A 26582-nucleotide genomic window follows, 5' to 3' on the forward strand; every position below is an offset into this window, starting at 1 on the left:
AAATAAAGATGTATACCACCATGCCTGTAAACCACCATTTTTAAGATAAAAATATCTTAGAAAAGAAAAGAAAGGAGGCGAGAGAGATGGCTCAGAGGTTAGGAGCATTGACTGCTCTTCCAGAGGTCCTGAGTTCAAATCCCAGCAACCACATGGTGGCTCACAACCATCTGTAATGGGATCTGACGCCCTCTTCTGGTGTGTCTGAGGACAGCTACAATGTACTTACATATAATAATAAATAAACCAAGTAAGTAGATTTTAAGCCCATTATGGGAAGAGTCTGTCTGTTTTGTTCATTCTCACATCTCCTGGCATTCCTAACAGCGGGCGCGTACAAGGCACTCAGTCCGGAGCTCATGACTGACTCAGTCATCTGCATGGAACTGAACTGGACGTGGTGATGCCATGATCCTTGAGAAGCCGAGGCTGCTGAATGAATGATCACAAATTTCAAGTCAGATGGGGGGAGGGGTGGGGTGGGGTGGGGCGGGGCGGGGCATGGCTACAAAGCTTGACTGTCTTAAAAACTGTATTGTTGGCTAGAGAGGCGAAGCCTGAGCAGGCGAGGGCTGGTCTGGCAAGGGGTGATGGTTCCCAGGACCCACTGAGGAAAGAGGCTTTCAAGTTTTGCTCTGACTTTCGTACATGCTCTGTGGCACACAGTACCCAGCCCCTCTTACACAATACTCTATGTAGTGGGTGTGGTACAGCGCACGTGCGCCTTGAATCCCAGCACTCAGAGGCAGGCGCATTTCTAGGTTCGAGGCCAGCCTGGGCTACAGAGTGAGTTCCAGGATAGCCAGCAGTGCTACCTCGTTCAAAGGGTCTCAATCTTCTGACCGCTGTGACCCTGTAATACAGTTCATGTTGTGGTGACCCTAACCATAAAATTATTTTCATTGCTGCTTCACAAACGTAATTTTGCTACTGTTACAAATCACAATGTAAATATCTGTATTTGACCTGGGATCATGACCCATAGGTTGAGAAACTACTGTTTTTAGGGGATAGGCAAATGTGCAAAAATAAAAAAACCTGTGTCAACTTTGAAGGCCACACAGGTCTCCCATTTGCCTTCGAAACGTGGGAGAGTTAGAGTAAAGAAAATTCATTTTCAACTATTTTTCCTTAATATAATCATAACTCAGAAATCACTGTTAAACAGCAAGACTTTGGTGTTTTATTTCTACATAACCTCAATTCAACTCATGTTATAACAAGGAAACAGATATTGGAAATCTTATTTCAAAGCCATAAAGACAAAGTTAAATGGTTTTCCTCTGTGTTCAATGTGAGTACACAGCTATGCCAAGAGCAGGTCCCCTGAGAGCCTGACTCCTATATTTAAACCACAGCTTTCCGTTTGGATAAGAAAGAGACTGAGAAGCTCATATGCAATTTATGTCCCTCAGTGCCCGTAATCCACCGTCTCGGAGACACGAGGCCTCTGTGAATACAAGGAATTCTGGGTTGGTGGCCTGAGAGCTCTGTCACCTCTGCAGATGGTGAGGCCTGGGTTAGACTTGCAGCACTGTAAAACTACAGGAATAAAGTAACACAGAAAATACCATTATTCTCTTGTGTGTTTGATACAACACAGGCTAGCCTTGAACTCATTATATAGCCCAGGTCGGTCTTAAACTGAGAACAATCTCCCTGCCTTAGCCCCACTCAGAGCTGACTGTCTCCGTTGTTTGTTCCATCTATGAGACAAGGTCTCAAGCATGCCATGCTGACCTCAAACTTCCTACGTAGCTGCACTTCTGATCCTCCTGCCTCCACCCCCATGTTCATATGGCACTACGAAGGACTCGCATACAGGGCCTTGCCCTAAGCAAATATTCACTCAGCCGAACCACATCCCCACCTCCTCCTCTTTAGGGAATGTGCCGACTTAGCAAAGCTGTACTTTTCTGTTGGACTTTTAAAGGCAGGTCTACATTTCAGAGGCATTTATACAACAGAAGTCAATTGTGCCTAAGAATATTGAGTATTAATGAAGCCTCTTATCTTTGTATGTTACAGTTCATGATGATATACTAGGAAATTATAGCATTAAGCACATATTCTAATTTATTCAAAGAGAATTTCAAAATAAAATATCAGTTTTCTACAAGTGGATTGCAGAAATAAGTTGTAACGTGGTTTTCCTCACACATAAACACAGACCAGCATCCAGAGCATGAAAACAAGTTTTAAACAGATGCCAAGGATGGGTGGTGCAGGCTTAGCACCACAGGCTCCTAAGAAAGGATCTCGTCTTGAATGGGATCAAAATGCATCTCCTGCCTACAGTCAGCTCCATCATAGCTTCAGTTTCTACAGTTAGCGAGCGAGGAACGGCCACTTTCCGGGGTGAGGGCTGACTGGTCCAGTGTTTTAAAATGTCAACTTACAATTCAGTGCCACTGTCTCATCTCAGCAGATGTTCACCATGACTGCCTAACAAAGAGCATGACAATGGCCAGAGTGAAACACTGCCCAACTATTACTGCACGCAATACCACTCGGATTAAGATTCAGAGGCACTCCAGCTTATTACACAAACAAGGAAACTGTATCTACTCAGGAGATGATGAGTTATATTTCTCACTCTGTAAAAGATATTCTTTCTAATCAGTAAATTCTTACTTAGAGAATGTGGATCCCAAACTAAAACCCCAACACTTGGGAGGTGAGAGACTGAGAATTAGAAATCCGAGGCCATCATCAACTACATGACCCCTGTTCTCACAGACCAACACTAGCTAGGTGCAGTGCACATTCTTGGGATGCGGAGGCAGGCGGAACTCTGAGTAGAAGGCCAACTCAGCAAGCCAGGACTACACAGTGAGACAACTGTCTCAAAATACAACAGCAGCAACAACAAAACACTAAAAATAAACAGTTAGGTATTTTAAGGTATTTAAAATATTAAGTTACAAAAAGCCTATTTACAAATACTTGCATGCTACAAAAGTACCAACAACAGGCACCCGTCACTTGTGCCTTCACCGTGTGGCAGACGGCTTGCTCATGCCACACAGACTGAGAATTCAGTAGTCACGGTGGAGGTACTATAGTCCTTAGAGACTGAGAGAGATTAACCTGAAGAACTTTTCCAAGATCATACAGATGGTGACTAGAAATGCTCCAGTTTAAACCCTGGCTTCAAAGCTAATGCTAGGCACTGGCTCTATAAGGCTGGAGAGGTGGCTCAGTGGTTAGGAGCACTGAGTGCTCTTCCAGAGGTCCTGAGTTCAAATCCCAACACCCATATGGTGGCTCACAACCATCCGTAACAGAATCCGATGCCCTTTTCTGGTGTAAAATAAACAAATCTCTTTTTGAAAAAAGAAAAAAAAAAAGATAGGCTCTATAAATATAAGTAAATCTCACAATTACTAACTGTAAGAACCAGAGATCCAAACTCCAGGCCATCACACAATCATAACCATCTCTCAGCAAAAACATCCACTTGGTCATGCATGGTAGACACTCCCATCCCCACATCACCCTTCAAAAGTCGACTTTTATCAGAATTCAGGACAGAAACAGACAAGGTATTCAAATCATCATATTAAGATTACAAAGGCTAACTTGTTTTTTCTTTACTAGGATTTACAAAGATATTTAAGAAATTGGTAATAAATTAACCATCTAATTTCTTTGCAGAGAATCAGAGTAAAAGTAACTGTAGAGTATAGATAATGGAAGACTGGACTGGGAATTTAACGTAATACTGACATGAGTAATATGAGTTCTACTAGAGTATTATACACAATGAAACACCAAATATATATACGAATACTTTAAAATTTCCATTTTGTATTATGTATATGTGTGTATGTGTGCGCGCGTGTGTATGTGTACATGACTGCAGTGGCGGAAGTAGGCCAGAGGACAGGGGTTGTAGGTGGTTGTGAGTCACAGACATGGTTCTAAGAACTGAACTCAGGTCCACTGGAAAGGGTTAGGAGCATGCATGCGCTTGTCCTCTAAGCCTCCCTCCAGGCCCTGCCGGGGAGCAAGCGCTCTGGGAGCCTCGGTGACATATACCTTGAATCCCTACCTACATGAAGGCCTGAGACAAGAGAATCCTAACCATTCTCCAAGAGTCTCCAAGAGTTCTAACAACACAGGGAAACCCTATCTATAGCACATTTTAAACCAGTTTCCAAAGTGGGTAGACTACGGCCCAGACCTGTTATTGGGTTCCTTGAGGGAGGGTGTAGCTCTGCAGCCCGAGCTATCCTGTAGACACCCTCTTGCTTTCTTTTGCAGAATCACAAGTCTGTGATTCACCACACCCAGCAAAAGTGCATTTTAATAGTTCATAAATCAACAATTTCCTTTTATAAACTCTGCACGATACCTTAACATTTTTATTTTCCTATTGAAATCAATTTCAAAATTTAAATATTAAATGATATAAAGGAGCTGGCTCAAAAATTAGGATAAAGGGAAAACTTTTTTTTGTGCTTTGTTTTTGGAAACAGGCCTTCTTCCTCTGGATCTCACATGGTAGCCAGGGCTGGCCTAGAAACTGAGGCAATTCTCCTGCCTCAGCCTCCAGAGTATGGAGACTACAGACCTAAGTCATCGCACCCACTTCACTCTCCTCCATGGCGTTTCTAAGCTCCCCTTCCATGCACTGTTTGACAGCCTGCTCCTAGACCAGCACAAATCTGCAAACCCTTGATGGAACGTTTTTATTGGTACACTAGAAGGCACTACAAATCTTTTCATTCCTCTTTTCCCTGGTAACTTTTATACATTTCTTTTTCTTTTCATGTACATGAGTATTTTGCCTAGACATATACCTGTACATCATGTGTGTGCCTAATGACCACAGAGGCCAGAGGAGGCCATGTTACAAATGGAGTTACATGTGGCTGCTGGGAATGGAACTCTGGTCCTCTGGAACGGCAGCTGAGTCATCTCTAAAGCCTTTCTCCTGCTTTTATATGATGAAGAAAACAAAGTTGAAGTAGCTTGCTCTTGTCTTCTCTTTTGTGTCTATCTGTTCTCTCTCTCTCTCTCTCTCTCTGAGACAGGGTGTATCTGTGTAGCCCTGGCTGCCCTGAGATTCATTCTGTAGACCAGGCTGGCCTTGAACTTGGAGATCCTCCCGCCTCTGCTTCCTGAGTGCTGGGATTAAAAGTGTGCATAAATGGTGCCCAGCTAAAAGCCAAAGACAGGATATATTGAGTTGGTAATAACTTTGTTGTGCTTATCAACAGAGGGCGACATAGGTCTAAGAACTAGTCATTTTGAACCTGCCCTAATCTAGTAGTCTTTATTTTTTTCTTTTTGCCCCTCCCACAATAAAAATCACTCTGCAAACATGTAGTTCCTAGAATGAGCTCTATGGGATCTTGTTACTGTAAGCTCTAAGTAAATCTTAGTTCTTCTGTCTGCATCCTGCAGTGGATCATAAAGCTATACCAACAGGAGCCAACTAGATGGCTCAGCAGGTAAAGGGACTTAGCACCCAGCCTAGAACTCAGGTTCCATCCATCTCTAGGGCCCACATGTGATAGGAGAGAACTGACTCCAGCAAGTTGACCTTTACTCACCAATTCCACATATATATAATATATATATATAATATATATATTATATATATATGTATGTATGTATGTATAAATATATATATTTAAGTTACATTAAGGGCTAGAGAGATGGATCAGTGACTTCTCTTCCAGAGATCCCCAGTTCAATTCCTGGCAACCACATGGTGGCTCATCACCATCTGTAATGGAATCCGATGCCCTCTTCTGGTGTGTTTGAAGATAGCAACGGTGTACTCACATAAAATAAATAATTCTTTCAGAAAAAGTTTATTTAAAAAAAAATGCCAGGCGAGGTGGCACACGCCTTTAATCCCAGCACTCAGGAGACAGAAGCAGGCGGATTTCTGAGTTCAAGGCCAGAGATATAGTCCTACCTCTGGTGTGCACCATCATTGCCCAGCTACATCAGAATCCTTCTATCAAGTACACTAAAAGGCATTAAGAGATGACATTATAAATTACAACTGGATATCTTGTTACTTCTCAGCTAAGTGTCTACTGAGGGCCTAGCCCAAAAGTTCACCCAGCCTACCAGATCAGGGTGGAAAATGGCACGGAGATACCCTCCTCGGACGAGCACTTACATCCGGCCCGTGGAAGAGTGGTCTTTCTTCCCTCTCTCCTTTGTATTTCCCTGGTGTCTTACAATATTTTACTTTAAATGTCTAAAAATAGTCTCTCAGAATCACAGCACTATACTATATGAGTACTGAAAAATTTAATTCCACTTCCAACCTGTTACAAGTTAGGAAACTATATTTCAAAGGACAGGAGTGGATCTTCAGCCAGTAACAAAAGTGCTCATTTATTTGGAGGGAAAATGAGGTCCAGATTAGACATGAACAACTTTAGAAATTAAAATATATATTTTTTATTTTTATGTATTGATCCCGGGCTTCACTCATGTCAGGCAAGTGTCCCGTCACTACACTATATTCCTTCCTCAGAACAGAGATTAGCACCCATCACAGCCTTTGTAATTCCGGCAAAAAAGGACCTGAAAGTCTTATCTAGACTCCATGGATGGACAGACGAACACATGGCAGACATACATACATACATATACACACACAACACACAAACTCACGCACATACACAAACATGCACACGCACACAAATAAAATAAATTTAAAAAAATTCAAAGGCTGGGCATGGTGGTGTCCCCAGCAGTCCACAAAGAGGGGCAGGAAGATCTCTGTGAACTCCAGGCCAGCCTTGTCTCACTCAGAACAGTGAGTTCTAAGCCAGCCAGGGATACTCAGTAAGACTGTTTCAAAAAAATTAAAACAGAGCTGGGCGTGGTGGCGCACGCCTTTGGAAGGCAGAGGCAGGCGGATTTCTGAGTTTGAAGCCAGCCTGGTCTACAAATCGAGTTCCAGGACAGCCAGAGCTATACAGAGAAACCCTGTCTCGAAAACCCAAAATAAATAAATATAAAAATAAATAAATAAAATTAAAAACAAACAAACAAACAAAAACAAACAAACCAGATTCAGTAGCATAGGCTGCCTGATCTTGTGGTGCAGGCTTGTAGCTCCAGCTTCTGAGGAGTTTATGGAGTGTATGAGGATCCAAGGCTCAATGATTCTGAGAGGGCTAAAGGCCATCCTGTAGGACTTAGTAAGACGGCTTGGTTGTAGCAAATTAGGAAAGCACATGTCCAGTGTGGGGGAAGAGTGTGTAACAGTGTCACTAGTCCTCACAGCTCACTGAAAAGTGACCTAAAATAGATGGACACTAGCGTTTAGCGTTTGGAAATGTGAATACTTCTAACACAAATGATGATTAAGTTGAGCGTGGCATCTCCTGCCTGTACCCCGACATCTGGGAGGCTGGAAAGAGGGTCCTAAGCTGGTAGCCATCTTGGGTCCCCTAGCTTCCAATCTTAGCTATGGAACAAGGCCTAGTGACAGCACTGTATGCAGTATTATGTATTTATGAGAAAGCCAGTGAAGTATAATGAAAAATAATGAATAGAGAGTCAGTATTTCCAAAAGAGACTTTCATTTCCTAACTTATGGTCTTAACATCTCCAGGCACTGATTACAAAATAACTTAATGCTAGCTAATGTAACAATGGCTTTTTTAAAACATCAATTTCTTTTTTAAGTAAACTAAAGACTTTCTTCTAATACCATGGTATGTTTATTATGGACCTATTGGAAGCATGAAAGTAAAGACTGAACTAAAAGAAAAAAATCTCAATTTGGATCTAAGGGCAGGATTAGACATTTGAAATGTGTCTCTTGTTAATCTTGGTGAGTGTTAAGGCAATGCTGGTTAACACACTTAAAATGAAAGACACACACATTAATTTGACAGCATATATAAAATATATTCGATGAATTTTAGGAAAACCATTTCTCCATACATTTAGTTGGCTTTATGGTAAGTTACAGTAACAACAGAACAAGAGTTAAATATTGAGTGTGAAGAGTAGAGGGCTGGGAGGCAGATGCAGGTGGATCTGAGTTCAAGGCCAGCCTGGTCTACAAGAAGGAGTACAGGACAGCCAGGGTTACATAAAAAACAAACAAACAAGAGAGTCTGGGGAGCTGGAGAGATGGCTCAGTGGTTGAGACCATTTAACTGTTCTGGGAGGGGGGAGCAAGCTAGGTTCACAACACCCACCACCCCCATCAGGGAGCTCACAAGCGCCCATAACTCTAGATCCAGGGGACTCCTACTTGTGCAACCTCCACAGGCACTGCACCCCCAGGCATGCACATGCTGATGCACATCCACACACCCAGGCCTTCACAAAATAACTCTCTAGAAACAAACAATGAACCCCACCCCCACCCCCACCCCCAGATTAGATTCTTGGTCTTCTACTATTAAGCCGCACAACTTTTGACACCTTAATTGTACCATCTTGGGTCCCAACTTTCCTTGAATGTGAGACAGAATTCTAAGAATCAAGGCTAGACAGCATGTGTAGTGGAGTCTGAGGCAAGAGGACCGTTGGAAGCTCCATGCCATCCTGGGCTATGTGAAACCCTGAGACAAAAAACAGAGCCGCGCTGGAGAAACGGCTGGGTAGCTAACAGCACTTGCAGCTCTTGGACAGAACAGGGCTCAGATTCTATCTACCACATGGTGGCTCACAACCACCTGTAACTCCAGTTCCAGGGGATCCCACGCCACTCTCTTACCTCTGCGGGCACCAGGTAGGCATGAGGTACAAACATGCATGCAGGCAAAACAATCACACACATAAAATAAAGTGTATCTTTAAAGTACTTTAATGAAATAAATAAATAAATAAATAAATAAATAAATAAAAACCAACCCTACACACATGCACACAAAGCAACAGAGCTAGGAACATCAAAGTTTGACATCTCCGGATCTCTTATTCTCTACCCTGAAGTCACCTGCCTTTGGCTTTACACAGATGCTGCAGGTTTGGCTTATATAACCAGTGATCTCGCTTTAATTTTTTTTTTCCTTCAGGGGCAACTTGGGAGGACACACAGCTTGAACGGGGAGGGGTCTCACGCTATAGCTCAGGCTGGCCTGAAACTCACTGTGTAAACCAGACTGATTTGGAACTGGGGACAAATCCTCTTCAGTCTCCCAAAAGCCAGGATTACAGTTCCCAGCCACTAGGCTCCGTTTAACGTAAAAGCTTTTCTGCATCTCTGGCTCTGAGAGCAAGATATAGAGCATGTGGCCTCTGATCTCAGCATTCAAAAGTACACAGAAGAAAGTGTCCCCAAACTGGACACTGGTACATGCCTGGAATGTCAGCACTGAGAGACAGCAGTAAGAGCCTTGCTCACGGTTCCAGGCCACTTTGGGCTAAACAGAGATTTGTCTCAAAAAAAAAAAAAAATGGGTGAGGAATATTGCTAGTAGAATCTTGTGCTGTGTCCCCAGTACCTCAAACACAAAACGAAACCATTCTAAGAGAACATTAAAACAGTCTTCATAAAGAGAAGGCTACGGGTATGGTGGCACACGCCTTTAATCCCAGCACTCGGGAGGCAGAGACAGGCAGATTTCTGAGTTCGAGGCCAGCCTGGTGTACAAAGTGAGTTCCAGGACAGCCAGAGCTTTATACAGAGAAACCCTGTCTCGAAAAACAGAGAGAGAGAGAGAGAGAGAGAACGCTATAATGCATCAAGCATGCAAAGATTTAAGTCCCTCATCTTAAGGTGGGGCAAGAGTCTTTCACTTGTATTAGTCATGATCACGATTTGAAATTAGCTATTATTTTTGTACTCATTTCCAGATCTCACAAAAAAGTCTCATTCTGTGATAAGCTACTTAGAAATAATCAGCCCCCTGTAAAGGATTCTCTTAGTTCTGAGGATTTTTCTTTTGTTTTTATTTTCAAACAGAATTTCTCTATGCATCCCGACTGTCCTGGAACTCTCCATGTACATTAAACTGGACTGGAATAGGCAGAGATCTGCCTGCCTCTGACTCTTGAGTGCTGCGCTTAAAGGTGTGCAAAAGAGAGCCTGGCAGGTTTGAGTATTTAGAAATTCATGAAGCAAGCAGGACAGTGTGGCACATGCTTTTAATCCCAGCACTCCAGAGGCAGAAGCAGGCAGCTCACTGAGTTTGAGGCCACCCTGGTTTACAGAGCAAAGTTCCACAACAGCCAGGGCTAACACAAAGAAACCCTATCTCAAAACAAAACAACAAAAAAACCCTAAAAACTAAAAATAAAAGCTGAAACAAACCCAAGCAGCAGAGGACAGCGGCTCACATCTAGGACGCTAACTAGCACCTGGGAGGTGGAGGAAACCACCTCAAACTCACTATGGCTTTAACGCACAAATGAGGATCTGTCAGGCTTTCCTCAGTCCTCACCCCAAATGGGAAATTCTCCACTCGGAATAGCAAGTCGGTCAAGAACTATCGAAGTTTTGGACTCTTCCTTTTGAACTCTTTTGGGTAACCCTAAACTGTCAGGTGTCCAGGTAGTAATTTCAATGGTAAAGACTTTCACAGTAGTACTGAACTTGAAACCACCATAAATTATTCTCTTTGGCGGCTCCACTTTAGAGCAATACAACATTTTACATAGGCAGTTTTTATTATTATGCCTCTCCCCCAACCCACCATTAAGTTACAAATGAAAACTCTAATGTAACCAATGAAGTTCTCCACTCCTCACTGCGACTTGGCATACTAAGTCTGAATTTACAGTCTCTCCACAGCTCTCCCTCCTACCTTAACTTTATAACTATAAATACTTTTTCAAGAAATACTAAGACTATACAGAAGTTTCGCCCCTAGGTGAGACTTTCACCCGAAGCCCACAAACTTTTTGTCTCAAATTTATCTTTTAAAGGGAGCTGAAGGGAAACACTGGGTGTTAAAAATACAACAAGAGAGAGGAGACAGGAAGCCAGCAAGTGAGATGAACACTGAGCCTGGGCCCAGCACAGGTCAGTCAGCCTGAGCCTCTGCCAGAAAAGGCCAGGTAACATTTTCTCTTGTGTAAGTTTCTTTGTCTCTCGGCCTACCAATGAAACCTCCAGCACATCTCCAAACTACTGTATTTCATTTCACCAGTACTTAGGATACTTCCCAAAGGAATCCCTTTCTCAGTCGTGAACTCGCTTTTAAAGATCTTTCTGACTATGTACGGTTCCATTCCAAGACTACAAACCTCCTTTTCAGAGGACAAACTTAAGACAAAACAAAAAAACAAAACAAAACAAACCAGGAATGGGTTCTCCGAAGGCTCTCAGACCTTCCTCGCATTCTCGGAACAGATATCTAAGTTCCCAATAAACAATGAACCACAAAAGTATTAGACTACACGGGGAAGAGGAAGTATTAGAATATCCAAACAGCACGAAAACCCCACAGTCGCCTCTATCGTCCCAGTTTACTACCACCCCCAACTTCCTACTTCCACCGAGGACTAATCGATTCCCGCTCGGGTGGAGATTCACGAAGGCAGCAGGCGCTGGCCAGTCGGGGACTGAGTGCTTTCACTGCGTGGTGGAAGGAGGCTAGCCAAGGGCTGGGCAGAGAATGGGAAGCTGGGTGTTATGGGGGAGGGGGGATTTAGGGCGCCAGGGCTAATCCCGGCCAGGGCCCGCGGGTGGAAGGGGCAGCAGGCGAACCTCCCGGAAGGCGAGGCAAGCCGGTGCGCGGGGCTTGCGGGTCGCAAGCAGGGGAGGACGCCGGCGGCCGCATCGGGGGCGGGTGGCGGGCCGCACAAGGGAGGAGGCTCCGGTCGAGCTACTGTTTGGGGTGCGAGAGCTGGCCTTCGCCGCCGCCCGAGACCCCTCCGAGCTCACACCTCAAACCTGCTCTTGGTCACTCCGTTCACGTCCCTCCTCATGGGGCCGGCGGGTGCGGCCCGGGCAGGGCGCTGCGGCGTGCGGAGTGCAAAGATAGGGGCCAGGGCAGGCCCCGGAGTTCCGGGAGCGGGAGGCGGCGGCGGCAGCAAGGCGAGGCTCGCCCGGCCGACGCGGAGGAGCGACCGCTCGAGTCCCGCGGGGGCCTCCACCACCGCCCGCGGCGTCCGCGGCCGCGACGACTGCCAGTCGCTAGCTCGGTCCTCTCCAAAGCCTCAACTTCAACCCAAAACAAAAACACTCCCCACCTGCCAGCAACGCCGCTCCTCATTGGGCAGAGCCGCCCGGGCCTCGGAACGTCGGGGGAGGGGAGGAGCGCTCGGCGGCGGCGGCGCGAGCCCACCCCTCCCCCACCCGGCGCAGCCCCGGACGGTGAGCCCGCGAGCGCCTGGAACGTGGGGTGACCGGGCGCCAGCCCACCAGGACAAGGAGAAGCAGGGAAGTGCCCAAGTGCGCGCCTGCTTCGGTGCGCGCGCGGGCGTGGGGGGGGGGGGCACGGTGTGTGTGCTGTGGGGCGGGTGCGAGTGCGCGCGTGCCCGCGGACCGGCGAGAAGAGCAGAACAGGGACAGGAACATCACCGGATCCCCTCCAGCACTGCGAGGGCTCACTGGCACGTAGCGACCCACGCGGAACCTGAGCTTTCAGCCTAGGGTCCCCAGCTCTGATCTGATCACTTCCCCGGCGGCCTGAGCTGGCACCCACGTCTTTCTGACCACCCAGCTCCCGTCCTCTATCACTCACTGTCGCCTTGAACCCAAAGTGCAGCAGGCGGTCCCTGCTCGGAGCCATTTTCCTCCTCTTTCTAGACGTCTCTAGGTTGGGGCAGTGCCGCCGCCGCTGCCGCCGTAGGTGCTGCCGCCGCCTCCCCCACCCCGGTGAATTGCATTACGGGGTGCTGCAGGGAGGCCTGGGGGGCCCCTGCGGGGCGGATGGCTCTCAGTGCCAGGCTCCAGAAGGCAGGAGCTGGTTGCGCTAAGAGGAGGACGTAGCGCCAGCTCTGCACAGGAGCTGGCAGCGAGGCTACACCTCGGGATCAGGGGGTGCAATGCCCCAGCCCAGTACCCATTCCTTGGGCCGGGGGAGGGGCTGGCGTCAATCGGGTGGGGGCGGGCAAGGCACAAGGGCCATTGGCGTCCCCGCCCCTCCGGCCGCTGGCGCCCAATGGGCTGCAGCGGCTGCTCACCCTCCAATCGGAGAGCTGGTTCGTGAGAGCCACGGCGTGACGCCATTTCGGCGGGAGAAACAAGCATGTAGGAGCGAGTAGGCGGGGGCGGTTGCCCATAGGAAACTCTTCCATTGGATTTCGCTCCTAGTATAAAAGGTAGTCTGTCATCTTTTTGTTAACTCCAGCCTTCAAGACTTCCAAAATCTATGACCTATTTTCCACGAATTATGAAACAACCGAGAGTGAAATTGCTCCGTCAGAGACATTACAAAATGTACCAAACCTGAAATATTAAAAACTACCATAAATCCCAGCCGTCCTAATTAGACCTTAATACTGCTTCCAATTTTATGCTCAAAGCAATTACGAGTTTGTCGTCAGACCTTTTCTACTTAGTTTTAGAACTTGAAAAAGATGAACTTTTAAGAGCAAAAGTGTTACAGTATACCCACATACATGAAATAAGCAAATGTGTACAAAAAGAGAGAAAGGCTGGTCCTCTTTAAAAACTAAAAGAGCAAAATGTTGTGAACCTTTTTTAAAAAAAACTTATGATTTATAGTCCCTAAAATAAAATGTTCCTTTTTTTTTTTTTTTTTTTTTTGAGATTGTTTATGAAGCCTGTTCTGGTCGTCTGGAAGTCAGAGATCCACCTGTCTCTGCCTCCAGTTCTGGCATTAAAGGCATTTGTCACGCCTGACAGAACTTTTTTTTTTCCCTGAAGAGGCATTCCTAAGCAAACTACCTTTAAAAAACTTAGTTCTTTGGCCCACAAAAACCTAGTTCACATGAGACATTCTGAGTCCCACATGTTTTTTTTTTAAATACTTACTTTATGCATATGAGTACACAATTGAGTACACAGCAGAAGAGGACATCTGATCCCATTACAGATGGTTGGGAGCCACCATGTGATTGCTGGGAATTGAACTCAAGACCTCTGGAAGAGCAGTCAGTGCGCTAAACCTCTGAGCCATCTCTCCAGCTCTTCCTCCCCCCCATGCTTTTAAAAGTATTTACTTCAGGCAGTGGGGAAAAACAAAAAACAAAGTTTAGTGGCATCCAAAAGCTGTTTCTCCCAGCAAGAATTACTGATAAAGGTTTAACTGCAAGTCAAGAAAAGGTGAGAAAGAGAAAAGTTGACAGACAAGTATGGGAAAGAAAAAAAAATCTGGCCTCATTGGTCTACCAACTGTGCTGTGGGCTCATTTAGAACAGTACTCAGTGAAGCTGTTGGGTTTCTAATTAATTTGGATTTTTGAGAGGTTAACAAATGGAAATATTCAACGAATATGATTTTATATTGACTGTAATCCCACAAGGTAATCCCAACCTGTAATGCCGCTTAAGGACTGCTTGAGGTCAGAATCCTTCTGGGCTTGCTAGAGACAGACAACAAAAGCCCCAGCACTTGAGAGGAATGCAGGAAGATAAAAGAGTTTAAGGTTCGCCTCAGCAATACAAGTTAAAGGTCTGGCTGGGCTACATGAAACCTAGTCACAAAAAACATAAGCCAGGCTGGTCTCCACAGTGAGTTCCAGACCAGCAGGGGGACATAGTGAGAATCTATCTTAAAAAAACAAAACAACAAACAATAAAAAACACAGAGGCACATTTCTTTTTATCAAAGAAATTTATTTGCATGTAAAGAAAGTTTTATTTTTGTGTTGTTTTAAGAGGGAAAATCCACAGATTTTATCCACTTTCAAAAATGAAAAAATTATTTACAGAACAGACATACACACAGAAAAGCAAATTAGAAATGCCTTTAAGAAAACACCCTTTCCATTGCTCCTGATGTACATTTTTAAACTCAAAATTTAAATCTCAGCTCTATAGTTGAACATTTTCCCAACCTAGTTTCTAAGATAATACTTCCTGTCTCTCCAAAACGTGACTCCGAGACAAATGACAGGAGGACGTGGCTAAGGATGAAGATAAAGTAGAGCACAAGATTGCCCAGGGATTGATTATGTTTTGTATACTGACATCTGCTGGGACCAGTGAGGACACTATGGGACCCACTGGCTCTTCTGAAAATTCATGATATATTGCTGTTACAGATTTTTCAGGCCTTGGCCTGACAAAAGGAAAATCCAATTCAAGAGTTATCACCCTCAAGCTGGCTTTGGCAATTACATCAGGTCCCCTTGCTCACCTCGAAAACACTTGTTTTAAGATACACTGAAATATTCTTGTACATCAGAGCAGATTTTTGTCCAAAGACCCTTAACATGAAGCCCAAAGACAGAAGAATAGGTCAAAAAAAAGAAAAAAAAAACCATAAACTCCAGCAGCAGCAGCAGCAGCAAATAGGTACACGTTGACTTCATGTCCTTGCCGTCTTTCAAACAGGAGGGTGAGCACACCTGGATGGGAGGGAGGTGTCCCAGGCTTGGTTTATCCTGCCGCTTCTCCTCCACCCTGTGGAGAAATGCAGTGCTCCCTGGTTCCCAGGCAGGGTGAAGCAGTTTAGCCCCGGCTCCCTGTTAAGCAAGTTCAGATGCTGGGTCATTGTGTGGGGTGTGCCCATCAGCAATTCAGGGGCTTATCCTTCATCCAGATCCTAACTCGGGATTCTTTGATCTGGGATGAAGACAGAAAGAGAGAAAAGCTTCCCAGTTTACTGATTTTGGTATTTCTTGACTCTGCTCGGGGGGCCTGAGCCCCTTATACTATGCAGTACATTTTCCCCATGAGATTGTCCCCACCCACAACAAAATGAAACCCCATATAACAACAATTTTCCTGCAGAAACTAAGAAGATAGGATTCACAACCAGGTGGCAAATTTCTGAGAAATCCAACCTGGTTTTATCTGAGATACCGCACGGCTACTATGTCAGCACCACAAGAGAAAGCACTCCAATACACCCTGCCCATGTCACCCAAGACACCGGGCTCTGATAGGGGAACAGATAACTTTTCTTGCTCCACTTTCCAATATTTTGTTTCCTATTTATTGCCTTGGGACACAGAAATGGCGGAGTTGTTGAAAACCAATGACCAGAAAAGGGAGAACACCAAAAAAACAAAAAACAAAAAAAACAAACAAAAAAAACAAAAAAAAAAAAAAAAAAAAGAGAACTAGGAAAGAAAGCCGCAGTAGATTTTCCAAGTCTATGCTAACTCCAACAACCTGCAGTGTTGGATGTAGAAATCGTCCGTATCTGATGAAGTCACTCCACTTATAACACACACAAACATGAATCACCTGGCTTTTGCTTGTTTTGTAATCCAGAAGAGTTGTGCTGGGGATCACGCCCCACCCCCACCCCGCTGATACAGATCCCAAACGGAATCATCAGGAATGGCACAGTGCAGGTGGTGAAATCAAAGTAAGGCCGCGGACTTTTGAGAGGACCCTCCAAATACTGAGAACTTCTGTTGCACTCAAAACGGTCTCCTGCATTTCTCTATTTATGAGGTCTTCCTTTGATGTCCCTCAGAATCCAGACTCAGACCTGTTTCTCCAAAAAGGTCCGACTGTGTGCTACACGGTAGCAAGGGTTATCTTCATGCTCACTTAGCATTCCAGGCCCTAATCACTTCAAGTGAGCTTGAAATTGTTTTAAGTGAACTATGGCTGCTTTTTTTTTTTTTAACTGTTTATCTCGGGGAGCATACAGTGGAGTGATTTAAGTCTGAACTCCTTCTTCTTGTGATGAAGAGAAACAAAGAGTCCAGCTCTTAGGAATGGCATCAGCTCTCCTGCAAACAAAATGCTGGGATGTAGACTTTTGGCACATTGTGGAAGTAGGAGAACTATTAATTCTATACTGATTTTTATACGATAGGGTATAGACTCTGAAAACAAATGTATACCCCCCAAAGCCACCCTTCCTTTTTAATGAAAGAAGATAAATCTTTTATCTGCATAGGGAGGTAACTCACTCCTAATATTCCTATGGTGTCTGAACCCTGTGAAAAACCTCCAAAGATAATAGTTTTGGTTTTTCTATTCAACTCCAAAGACAGGCTGTGATTAGCTCTGTGGGACTGGTGCTGCAGCGTCAGCACAGGCTGCGAGCTCCCCACCAGGCGAGCCTTGCTACCTGCCTCCTACTGTTCTGAACCATAACCTTCATAGATTTAGGAACAAACATTGCATAAAAACAAACATCAAGGATTAAAATATTACAAATAAATAACTAAAATAATTTTCCCTCCCCCATCACTCCTAAGAAACAGACACCAAACATTGCTTTCAGTGTCCAGAACTGTCAAAGTCCTTCCCGTGCCCATGCTTCCAATGGGCATCTCCCACAGGTGAGCAACCTTCATGCGAATGCATCAAGGAATGTATTGCTTTTTCATTTTCTGCCCAGCCCTTCAAATACATGCACTAAAATGAGTTTAAAGCATGTCCTGAAAATGGAAAAAGGGAGAAAAATATATGAATATTTCCCACAACAATTTCCCACCCCTCCCTCTCTACACCCTCTCCCACCACCCCTCTCCCCTTAAGCAAGTAATTTATTCATTGCTTTCTGGCAAAGAAATATGACTTGTTTCTGAACAACCAACCACATGGTTTCGGCAGCAGGGTCTAGATGTATGTTTATAAATGTACCCAGCTTGGTGTAGAGGCCATGCCCTTTAGGGCTCTTAAGCACTGACAGGGCCTGTCTGACTCACCCCTCGGGTTGGTTTACATATATCATTAGTTTCTCCTCTGGACGTGTCTGTTTAGAAAGTTAGGCTAATTGCCAATCAGGGCCACATCCATGAGATCATCATCTTCCTCCCCAATCATGAAGTCAGGGCTGAGCCTAGAAGGCCTGTCTGCAGATAAGATAGGGTTATTTGTCACAGACGCCGTCGGATCTGAAGAAATGGGGGATTTCGACCAGTTCTCTGGCTTCATGCTGTGAGACTTCTTCTTGTCTCTGTCTTTGTCTCTGACTTTCTTCTTTTCCTTTTTGTGCTTCTTATGCTTCTCAGTGCTGTACTCTGGAAGTGGTCGGATACCATCCTCTGAGCTGGGACTGTTCTGGTAGGATCTCTCTGCTATGGAGGAGCCTGACTCACTTTCACTGTCCACATTCTGTGGTGTATATGCTGGCGACTTACTGTGGCTGGGAGAACCCCGTTCGTGCTTTGGAGTGGAACCACTGATAAGTGGAGAGCCATAGTTCTTTGATGAGGCTATCTGTGGCCTGAGCCCATCTCCACCACTTTCTCCAGGTTTCTGTAGCGTCACTTTGGCTTTGATGCTCGGGGAGCCTCCGTCGTGCTTGCTGATAATGATTTTTGCCACCCCCGTGCTCCCCACATTTTTTGACTCTGAAGTCTTCTTAGAGGAATCCACTGACCCCCCAGAAGCAGAGACCTTGGATTTGTCTTTATCACTTTTCTCACGTTTGCTCTGGAACTCCCCTCCTGACGTGTTATGTTTGGAGGACATGGGATGGTTAGAAGAATTTGTGCTTGCGCCCATCTGACTGTCTATTGGATCCTCACCCCCAGGCCCACTGGTAACCACCCCATGCTTCAATTTATCTATGACAGCTGTCAAGGAAGGCTTCTTATTCCTACTGGGAGATTTCCCTTTGGAACTGCCATGTTGATTCTGAGAGGATGACATGGAAGAACCACTTGAGGAAAACGAAGAGGAAGATGGTGTACAAGAATTAGATGCTGGAGGGGTTTTTTGAGACACTGAGCCTGAGGATGCTGACCCTGAAGATGACTTCATACCAGAGCTTGAACTAGTTCCTGACACATGAGAACCACTGGAACCTGAACTGATAGGGGACTTGGCTTTAGAGGATGGGGGGGTTCCAGGAACAGGCTTCATTGGAGAGGCAAGCTTATCTGAGCCTCCGGGAGGCCTTGAATGGGAAGGGGATATGTTTGGCTTACTTATAGAAGGGTTCATAAGGGAGGATGGCTTGCCTTGAGGTTTCATCTTGGTACTGCTGGACCCACTGCTCAGTCCATGTTTGGTAATGGGAGAGGAGCCTGGCTTCCCCCCAGTCTGAGATGAATTTTTGGACTGGCTGGATCCAGAAGACCCTTGGCTAGCATACATACTGCCACTGAGCTTGGAACTTGATGAGCCTTCAGATTTACTGCTTTTCACCTTGCCTGAGGTGGAAGCAGAAGCTAAGGAAGAGGAGGAGGAAGAATGACTATGGTGGCTTTTGCTGCCAGAGGAAGACACAGAACCACTGCTAGTGTACTGACTGTGAGAGGAGGGCTTGCCCACCATCACTGTCCCTTTAGGAATCTGAATGGTAATCTTGGGAATGGGCGGGGTGGCAACACCTGGGGGCGTCTGAGATCGTCCTGAACTGCCTGGGGATTTGGACCCACCCGTGCTGGTAGGTGGGGTGAAAGGTCTATTAGAAGAACTGTGAGATGGGGACTTCCCCTCAGTGTCTGCCTTCTTCCGCTTTGGAGGCTTATCCTTGCTCTTCCCATCATTGGAGGGAGTGCGGCTGCGCTTGCCTGGCTTGCTGTCTGACCCTGGACCTGATCCACTGCTAGCACCTGTGCCGTTGCCTTCCTTCACCCTCTTTTGAGTTTTTTCTTTCCCTAATTCTCCAGTGGTCAGTAAAGGACTCTGACTCCCACTGTGGTGCTCCATCAGATCTGCAGCACCCAAAGCCTTACCGGCTACTGATATAATACTGAAGTCCACCGTGTCAGCCTGGCTGCTGCCCTTAAATTTTGGCTCCCCATTGTCACCTCCAAGCATTGGCATCCCCAATGTATTTAATGCCTGAGATGCAAATCCTTTGAAATCATCATTATCCCCACTCTGACTACTTTCATCAAAATACTCCTCTCCAAAACCACTTTGGCTTTGGCTGTTCAACAAATCAGGATTGAAATCTACTCCATCAGGGAAAAAATGATTGGTAGGAGAATCACTATTGGGGCTTCCAGCAGCATCTGCAATAAGGTCAGCTGGATCAGTGTATGGATTTTCATTATTATTAGTTTGAAAGACATCAGAATCAAAGAGGGCACTCTGAGAATGCCCAGAACTTGAGGAATCTCGAACAGGGGTGCCAATTGGTGGGCAGTCATCACTCGTGCTGGGAAGCTTTGAAGCTTCTTCGGCAATATCTGAAAGAATATCAGTTACATCTGGGCCAATGCTGTCTGAACTGGACAGTCGGACCATCCTCTGAATACTGGGCTGGGGGTGAGACACTGGCTGTGGGTACGTTGCTGGGGGAGTGCTACACTGGCTTGGAGCTGGGGTGATATGAGGTGTATCCAGCGCGTCAGCGGTCATGCTGACGTCAAACATAGGGTTCTGTGAGTCGACATCCATGGAAAAGAGCTCCCTCTGGAAATCGTCTTCAGTCTGGTGCTTGGGTTTGTCAGGTGGGACTCTTGACGACTTCTTCTTCTTGGCCTTGTTGCTCCCCGAGCACATTTCCATCCGGGGTGATCCGGAAGAGGAGTTCTGCCTTTCTAAAGGGCTGCTTCCATAAAGGGTTGAGAAATCCTGGGCAGGGTTATCTTTAAGAAGGTTCATGAGCATCGGGTGGTTCTTGGTGTTGCCGGCCATCGAAGAGACAGGTGGCGGCGTGTGATGAGGAGGGGTCGGACTCGAGCCAATGGTAGACCCCCCGTTCCCTGTGATTTGCAACAAACTGGTAAGAATTGGGTTCTGAGACACCTTGCTGAAGTCCTCCCCATGGCCCACCGACTCATGCCGATCTTTGATGCTCATGCTCATATTAAACAAGGTGGTAATGGGACCCCCCGGAAAGGTGTTGGTTGGTGTAGTGGTACCACTCATTGGGTTGTTGCCTGTGGTCATGCCATACCCTGGGCTGCTAGCCGGGGGCAGGTTCTTTTTCACCATGTCTTCAACTGTCTCTGCAATGAGAGACAGTGCTGGGGTGTCAGCCTGTATGGTTTCAGCCTTCCTCCGAATAGCCCTCATCGTCACAGGAATGGACATACATCTGTAAGATAGGAGAAAACCATGTAAGTTAACACTGCATTGGTGATGAATAAAATCATCATTTGGAACAAAAGGCTCTACTTTTGCCTGTGATTTACATAAGCCTCAGAAAACAGCAGTTAGCAATGTTTACATAAAGCAAGTACTCTGTAATACAAGAGAAATTTGACAAATGCCAAATTGTTGGATATATTGATTCTAAAAAGAATTGCAATCCAATAGAAAACTAACTTCTTATGAAACACACAAAAACCAAAACAGAGTCCAAAAACAATTTACACTGAGCTAAAAGAAAGTTGTCAGGCGTGGGTGGCACGGGAACTTCAAGTTCAAGGCAAGTCTGAACTACAACAGCCAGACCCTGTCTCAAAAATGAAAACTATGGAAGAAACCTGGGGAGGAAAGGTCATGATAAGTAAACTCAGGAGGAAATATAGCAAAAGCCACTCTGGAAAGTTCTGTTGCTGGTCTGCAGTACTAGTTATCTTAGCACAGACTAGTTTTAGCTTCTGGGTAAGTTTACATTCTCAACAGACTTTTTAAGACATTTTGCTTTACTATGTGTGTTAACAAATTTTACCCTGAGGCAAATACTGATATTTTGGGCATTATAACTATTAAGTGTTTTATCTTCAAGATGTTGACAGTTTTACTTGACAGGTGCTGGGGATATGTAAAATGAACAGCAGCGTTCCAATCAAAGTTAATCACAATCTATTAAAATCTATTTTGAGGATGAAGATGGGGCTCAATTATTACAGTGCCTGCCTACCAGGCACACAGCCCTGGGTTTTCTCCCTGGCACCAAATAAACCAGGTAGAGTGGCTTATGCCTCTGATGAAAGCACTTGGGTATCTAAGGCAGAAGGATTGGGAATTCAAGGTCAGCCTTAATTACATTATCACGGCCAGCTTGGAAAACACAAGGCCATGCCTCAAAACTTAAATAAAGGTCCAGTCCTGCAGATCCAAAGCTGCAGGATCTCCATGATACAGGGCAACAACAGACTATCTGAGGGGAGCCTCAGTGAGGATCCAGTATTGATAGTGAAGCAGAAGACAGAGGCCTCAAACCAGATCAATGACTCACTGCATTGAACATTTTTAAGGAAAGCGATTCGGGCATACCTCAGGACACACTGTGACACAGTACAGCTTCCCCTCAGCCCCCCCAAAAAAACCAAAACCAAAACAAACAAACAAACAAACAAACAAACAAGCTTTTTGTTTCCTTTGAGGTCGCAAGGGCAGAGGGTGGATGTGGCGGGATGGGAGGATGAGTGGGACTGTGGTGCAGAATCTGAAATTCACAACGAGCAATAAGAGTTTTTTAAAAAACCGTAAGTAGGGGGCTGGACAGATGGCTCAGTGGTTAAGAGCACTGACTGCTCTTCTAAAGGTCCTGAGTTCAAATCCCAGCAACAACATGGTGGCTCACAACCATCCTTAACAAAATCTAGGGCCGGGTGTGGTGACGCACGCCTTTAATCCCAGCACTCGGGAGGCAGAGGCAGGCGAATTTCTGAGTTTGAGGCCAGCCTGGTCTACACAGTGAGCTCCAGGACAGCCAAGGCTATACAGAGAAACCCTGTTTCGAAAAACCAAAACAAACAAACAAACAAACAAACAAAAACCAAAATCTAACTCCCTCTTCTGGAGTGTCTGAAGACAGCTACAGTGTACTCACATATAATAAATAAATCAATCTTTAAAAAAAAAACAAACCGTAAGTAAATGAAATCTCTTTTTTAAAATAGGCTACTTCCTCCCTACTTTAGAAAGAAAAATTTCAAAAGTACATATTAATGTTTCCAGGAAGTTTGCTGGTTTAAATGTTAACTCCCCACACACAGCTATATAACATGGTATATGTGAAAGAAGAGGGTATGTTAAAAAAAAAAAAAAAAAACCTAATAATTTAGGCGAGTCATGAAGATACCCACCCTTTAATCAGCACAAGGCAAAGGAATTCAAGGCCCACCTGGTCTAAACAGTAAATTCTATGGAGGCAACAGTGAGTGTGTCTTTAAAAACAAAGTTTATTTCTCAGCTCTCTATCACCTTAAATGTATAGCAAGGCTGGAAATGGCCAGCTTTATCCCTACTGTGTACATAGTGACTTTTAAATAACAAACAAAAAATGTCACATTATTTTAAATCTCAAAGCATAAAAGGAGTAAATTTAAATATTTAAATTTAAATGGCAATGTTTTTCTAATACTTTTAACTTATGTTAAACATAAACATATAGACCCTGGGTATGGGATATATCATGAGGATGCACACACACATTTAAACCCAGCACTCGGGAGGCAGCAGCAGGCAGATCTGAGTTCAAGGGCAGCCTGGTATATAGAGAGTTCCAGGACAGCCTTTCTTGAAAAATAAATGAATAAATAAATACATAATTGCATCCACACACTGTACAAATCTCAGTGAAATTCTTAGGAGAAAAGGGCCACTACTACCTTTGAACAACTTTGGCAATGAAGTCGTCTGTACAGATTAGTGCATCTGACAGCCCCTTGTAGAGTTTACAGCTCACATGTGTTGAGTCTTGCACATCCATCACCACTGAAAGACAAAATGTGGAAGTGATCCTTGTGATCCATCCGGGTTCTCAATTTTTCAAGAAAGGATGTCCCCAAGAGAGGCTGGCCACCCACACAACTCACCACACACAAGGGAGTCATTCACAGGGTGCTGAAAAGATACACTGAAGCGAGATTCTGAGAGAGGACACACTTCAAACTGGAGGAGCCCAGGAGAATCTGAACAATGAGGAAAAAGATCATAACCATATTTAAGACATTAAACAAACAAATAATTGTCTTTATGCAAATAGTAACATCGCCAGTTGATCACCAGGCACGCACAAGGTACACATACATACAGGCAGGCAAAACATTCATGAATATAAAATAATTACAACATAGAAAAACTTAAAAACAAAAAATTAGTAAACAGCCTAAATTGAGAGTGAATTCTGAAACCAGGAATGGCCAAGACTTTTGTTTCATTTTGTAACTTATGACATAGTCTTGTGTAGCACAGGTTACTCTTGAACCCCAAATCCCGTCTTAGCCTCTCTAACACTGAGATTACAGGTACTCACGACCATGCCCAGCTCTCAATTAGTCTTTTCATTTATTTGATGTGGCCAATCAGTACTATTACCGTAAAACTTCCTCAGTAAGGGTGGTTTGGTTGGTTTCTGAGGCAGGTTCCCGGTGCAGCCCTTGGCTGACCCTCACTGTCTGTCTAGAGCTACCTGCCCCTGCTTCTGCCTCCTATCTAGTGCTGGCATACAGTCATGCACAACATTAGCCTGAGTAACACCGATTTTCATTTTGTTTGTTAAGTATTTCTAGGCAAGGTTTCTCCGTGTAGCTCTGACTCTTCTGGAAATCACTCTGTAGGCCAGGCTGGTCTCAGTATCCCAGAGTTCCACCTTCCACCAAACTCGGGGATCTCTGTGAGGCTCAGGCCAGCCTGGTCTACAGGAATACATAAGCCAACCAAACAAAACACCAACATGCGCTGAGACCACATACATGTACATACACATAATACACATGTATTACAGATTCGTTTTGGATATTGTTTTAGACTTGCTTTTTTTTTTTTTTTTGCAGGGCTGACAACCCAACGCCTCACCAGTGGTAGGCAAGAACTGTACTTACATGCTACAACTTTAACCTGTTTGTTTATTTTCAGAAAGGGTCTCTCTGTGTAGCTCAGAGTTCTACCTACCTCTGCCTCCAAATACTTGGATTAAAGGAAACATGAACACACCAGATTCCACACCAGGCAATCTAGTTTTGTTTTTTTTTTCTTTTTAAAATTTATTTGGTTATCTAGCAAACATTCTAGTGGCACAGGCACAGATACCCACACATACACCATCCACACAAGTTTTTTTTTCCTTCTAATGCTCATTTTTAAATTTTTTTTTAAACCTGTTTATTTATTATATGTAAGTACACTGTAGTTGTCTTCAGACACCCCAGAAGAGGAGGTCAGATCTCATTACAGATGGTTGTGAGTCACCATGTGGTTGCTGGAATTTGAACTCAGGACCTTTGGAAGAGCAGTCAGTGCTCTTAACCGCTGAGCCATCTCACCAGCCCCTTTAAATTTTTTAAAAAAGATTTATTTATTTTATGAGTGTACTGTGGCTGTCTTCAGACACATCCGATCCCATTAGAGGTGGTTGTAAGCCACCATGTGGCTGCTGGGAATTGAACTCTAGAATAGCAGTCAGTGCTTTTAGCAGCTGAGCCATCTCTCCAGCCCCAAGGACGAGGAGTTTAAGAGCAGCTTTACCTGAACACCCAGTTCAATCTTATCTAGGGGTATCTGAATACCTGTCTCAAAACCATCTTTCTAAAGCAGTTCTCTGGATTTCCATTCTGTTTCTTGTTGCCTAAACTTCTGCTGATAGATATTTAACAATACATAACCATCACTGGAACACTGTATGACCTGGGGAAACTAACTGATCGATGGGAGTAGCCAAAATCTGCATCAAAGCTTCAAGTAGCCAATTGTCTTTAAAAAGTATCCCTTTAAAATCCAGACAGAAAAAGAAAGGGTCATAGATCTTAGACTTTTAAAGATATATGACCAAATTCTATAAAGAATGGGGTGGAGTGGGATGGTATTTTAAAGGCTAAATCTACCACACATAACAACCTAAACTGTAGTATTTAGACAAATCTATCTCAGTGCACTAAGATAGAAAGAAGACACACTAGCTAGTTATGTCACTATTTAGAAGAAGTAATCAGGAAGGGTAGTGTAGACCTTGACGTTAACATACGAGAGGCTGAAGCAGGAGGATCACCTCAATTTCAAGACTAACCTGTAAAACAATGAATTCAAGGCTAGCCTGTCTTACAGTGAGCCCATTTCAAGAATAAAAACAAATCAATAGAAACGGTTAAATCTCATAGACAAGACAGTCAGTATCTATCAGCTGAAGTTTCAGGCAAAAAGAAACAGAATGTAAATCCAGAGAACTGCTTTACACACACACACACACACACACACACACAGACACACACACACCAGTGACAATGATTTTTACTATAAATGACAATTGTAACAAATTAGTTCCCTCAAAATAATTAATGGTGACTAAACTAAATTCCTCATTGTGCTTGTTTTGTTTACGATGACATTCTAATTCTAATTCTTTTGCTCTGGATGTGGAATCAAATACCTGTGGTCTCTAAAGCCATCTGGGTGTTGTTTCAATAAACTATAACCAAACCACTGGAGAAGTGAGCACCCATCTCCCAGTAAGTTGATCAGAAGGAAAGAGAGTACCTTCTTTTAAAATAGTTCTTTTGACACAGCTTCCAATTAGAGTGTTATAGGCCACTTGGTGTCTGATCATATTCAAGATAAGAGGAACTCGGCCAGGGTGCTGGAAGGTGATTTTGCTGACCAGTGTTCCCTGCAGGCTCTGACCATCAGGAAGAGGAGCATCTTTATTGAGAAAATAGCAGTGCTGCTGACCTGGAAGAGCCTAGGCAAAAGAGGAATGCAAATGAATGGTATTTACTCACCAGTGTACCAAGCCCAGCCACAGACTA

At 44.5% G+C, this 26582-nt stretch overlaps 2 protein-coding genes across 13 annotated transcripts in view; both read right to left on the minus strand.

Annotated features, from left to right (window-relative positions):
- Nucleotides 1-13435, minus strand: part of Fbxl20 (F-box and leucine-rich repeat protein 20) — a 68368-nt gene extending 54933 nt beyond the window's left edge. The window contains exon 1 of one of the 4 annotated variants that reach the window (XM_006534299.4): nt 12136-13435. Coding sequence is in view for 2 of the 4 variants with exons in the window: in XM_006534298.4 (XP_006534361.1) it covers nt 12630-12677 (48 nt within the window). In the remaining 2 variants the exon portion in view is untranslated. Of the gene's footprint in view, nt 1-11829 lie in introns of all 4 variants that reach the window. The other 3 variants (XM_006534298.4, XM_030246362.1, NM_028149.1) reach the window with 3 other exon arrangements.
- Nucleotides 13436-14667: 1232 nt separating this feature from the next.
- Med1 (mediator complex subunit 1) overlaps nt 14668-26582 on the minus strand; it is a 41160-nt gene continuing 29245 nt past the window's right edge. For 2 of the 9 annotated variants that reach the window (NM_001080118.1, NM_013634.2), the window contains exons 14-17: nt 26314-26515; nt 23658-23753; nt 23451-23556; nt 16175-20983 (exon numbers count right to left, since the gene is read on the minus strand). In NM_001080118.1, the coding sequence (NP_001073587.1) occupies nt 17755-20983; nt 23451-23556; nt 23658-23753; nt 26314-26515 (3633 nt within the window). In that variant the 3' untranslated portion in view covers nt 16175-17754. Of the gene's footprint in view, nt 20984-23450; nt 23557-23657; nt 23754-26313; nt 26516-26582 lie in introns of all 9 variants that reach the window. The other 7 variants (XR_001779920.2, XR_388366.4, XM_006532504.2 and 4 more) reach the window with 7 other exon arrangements.

The sequence above is a fragment of the Mus musculus genome, chromosome 11 (genome assembly GCF_000001635.26).
Source record: "Mus musculus strain C57BL/6J chromosome 11, GRCm38.p6 C57BL/6J".
Lineage (NCBI taxonomy): Eukaryota > Metazoa > Chordata > Mammalia > Rodentia > Muridae > Mus > Mus musculus.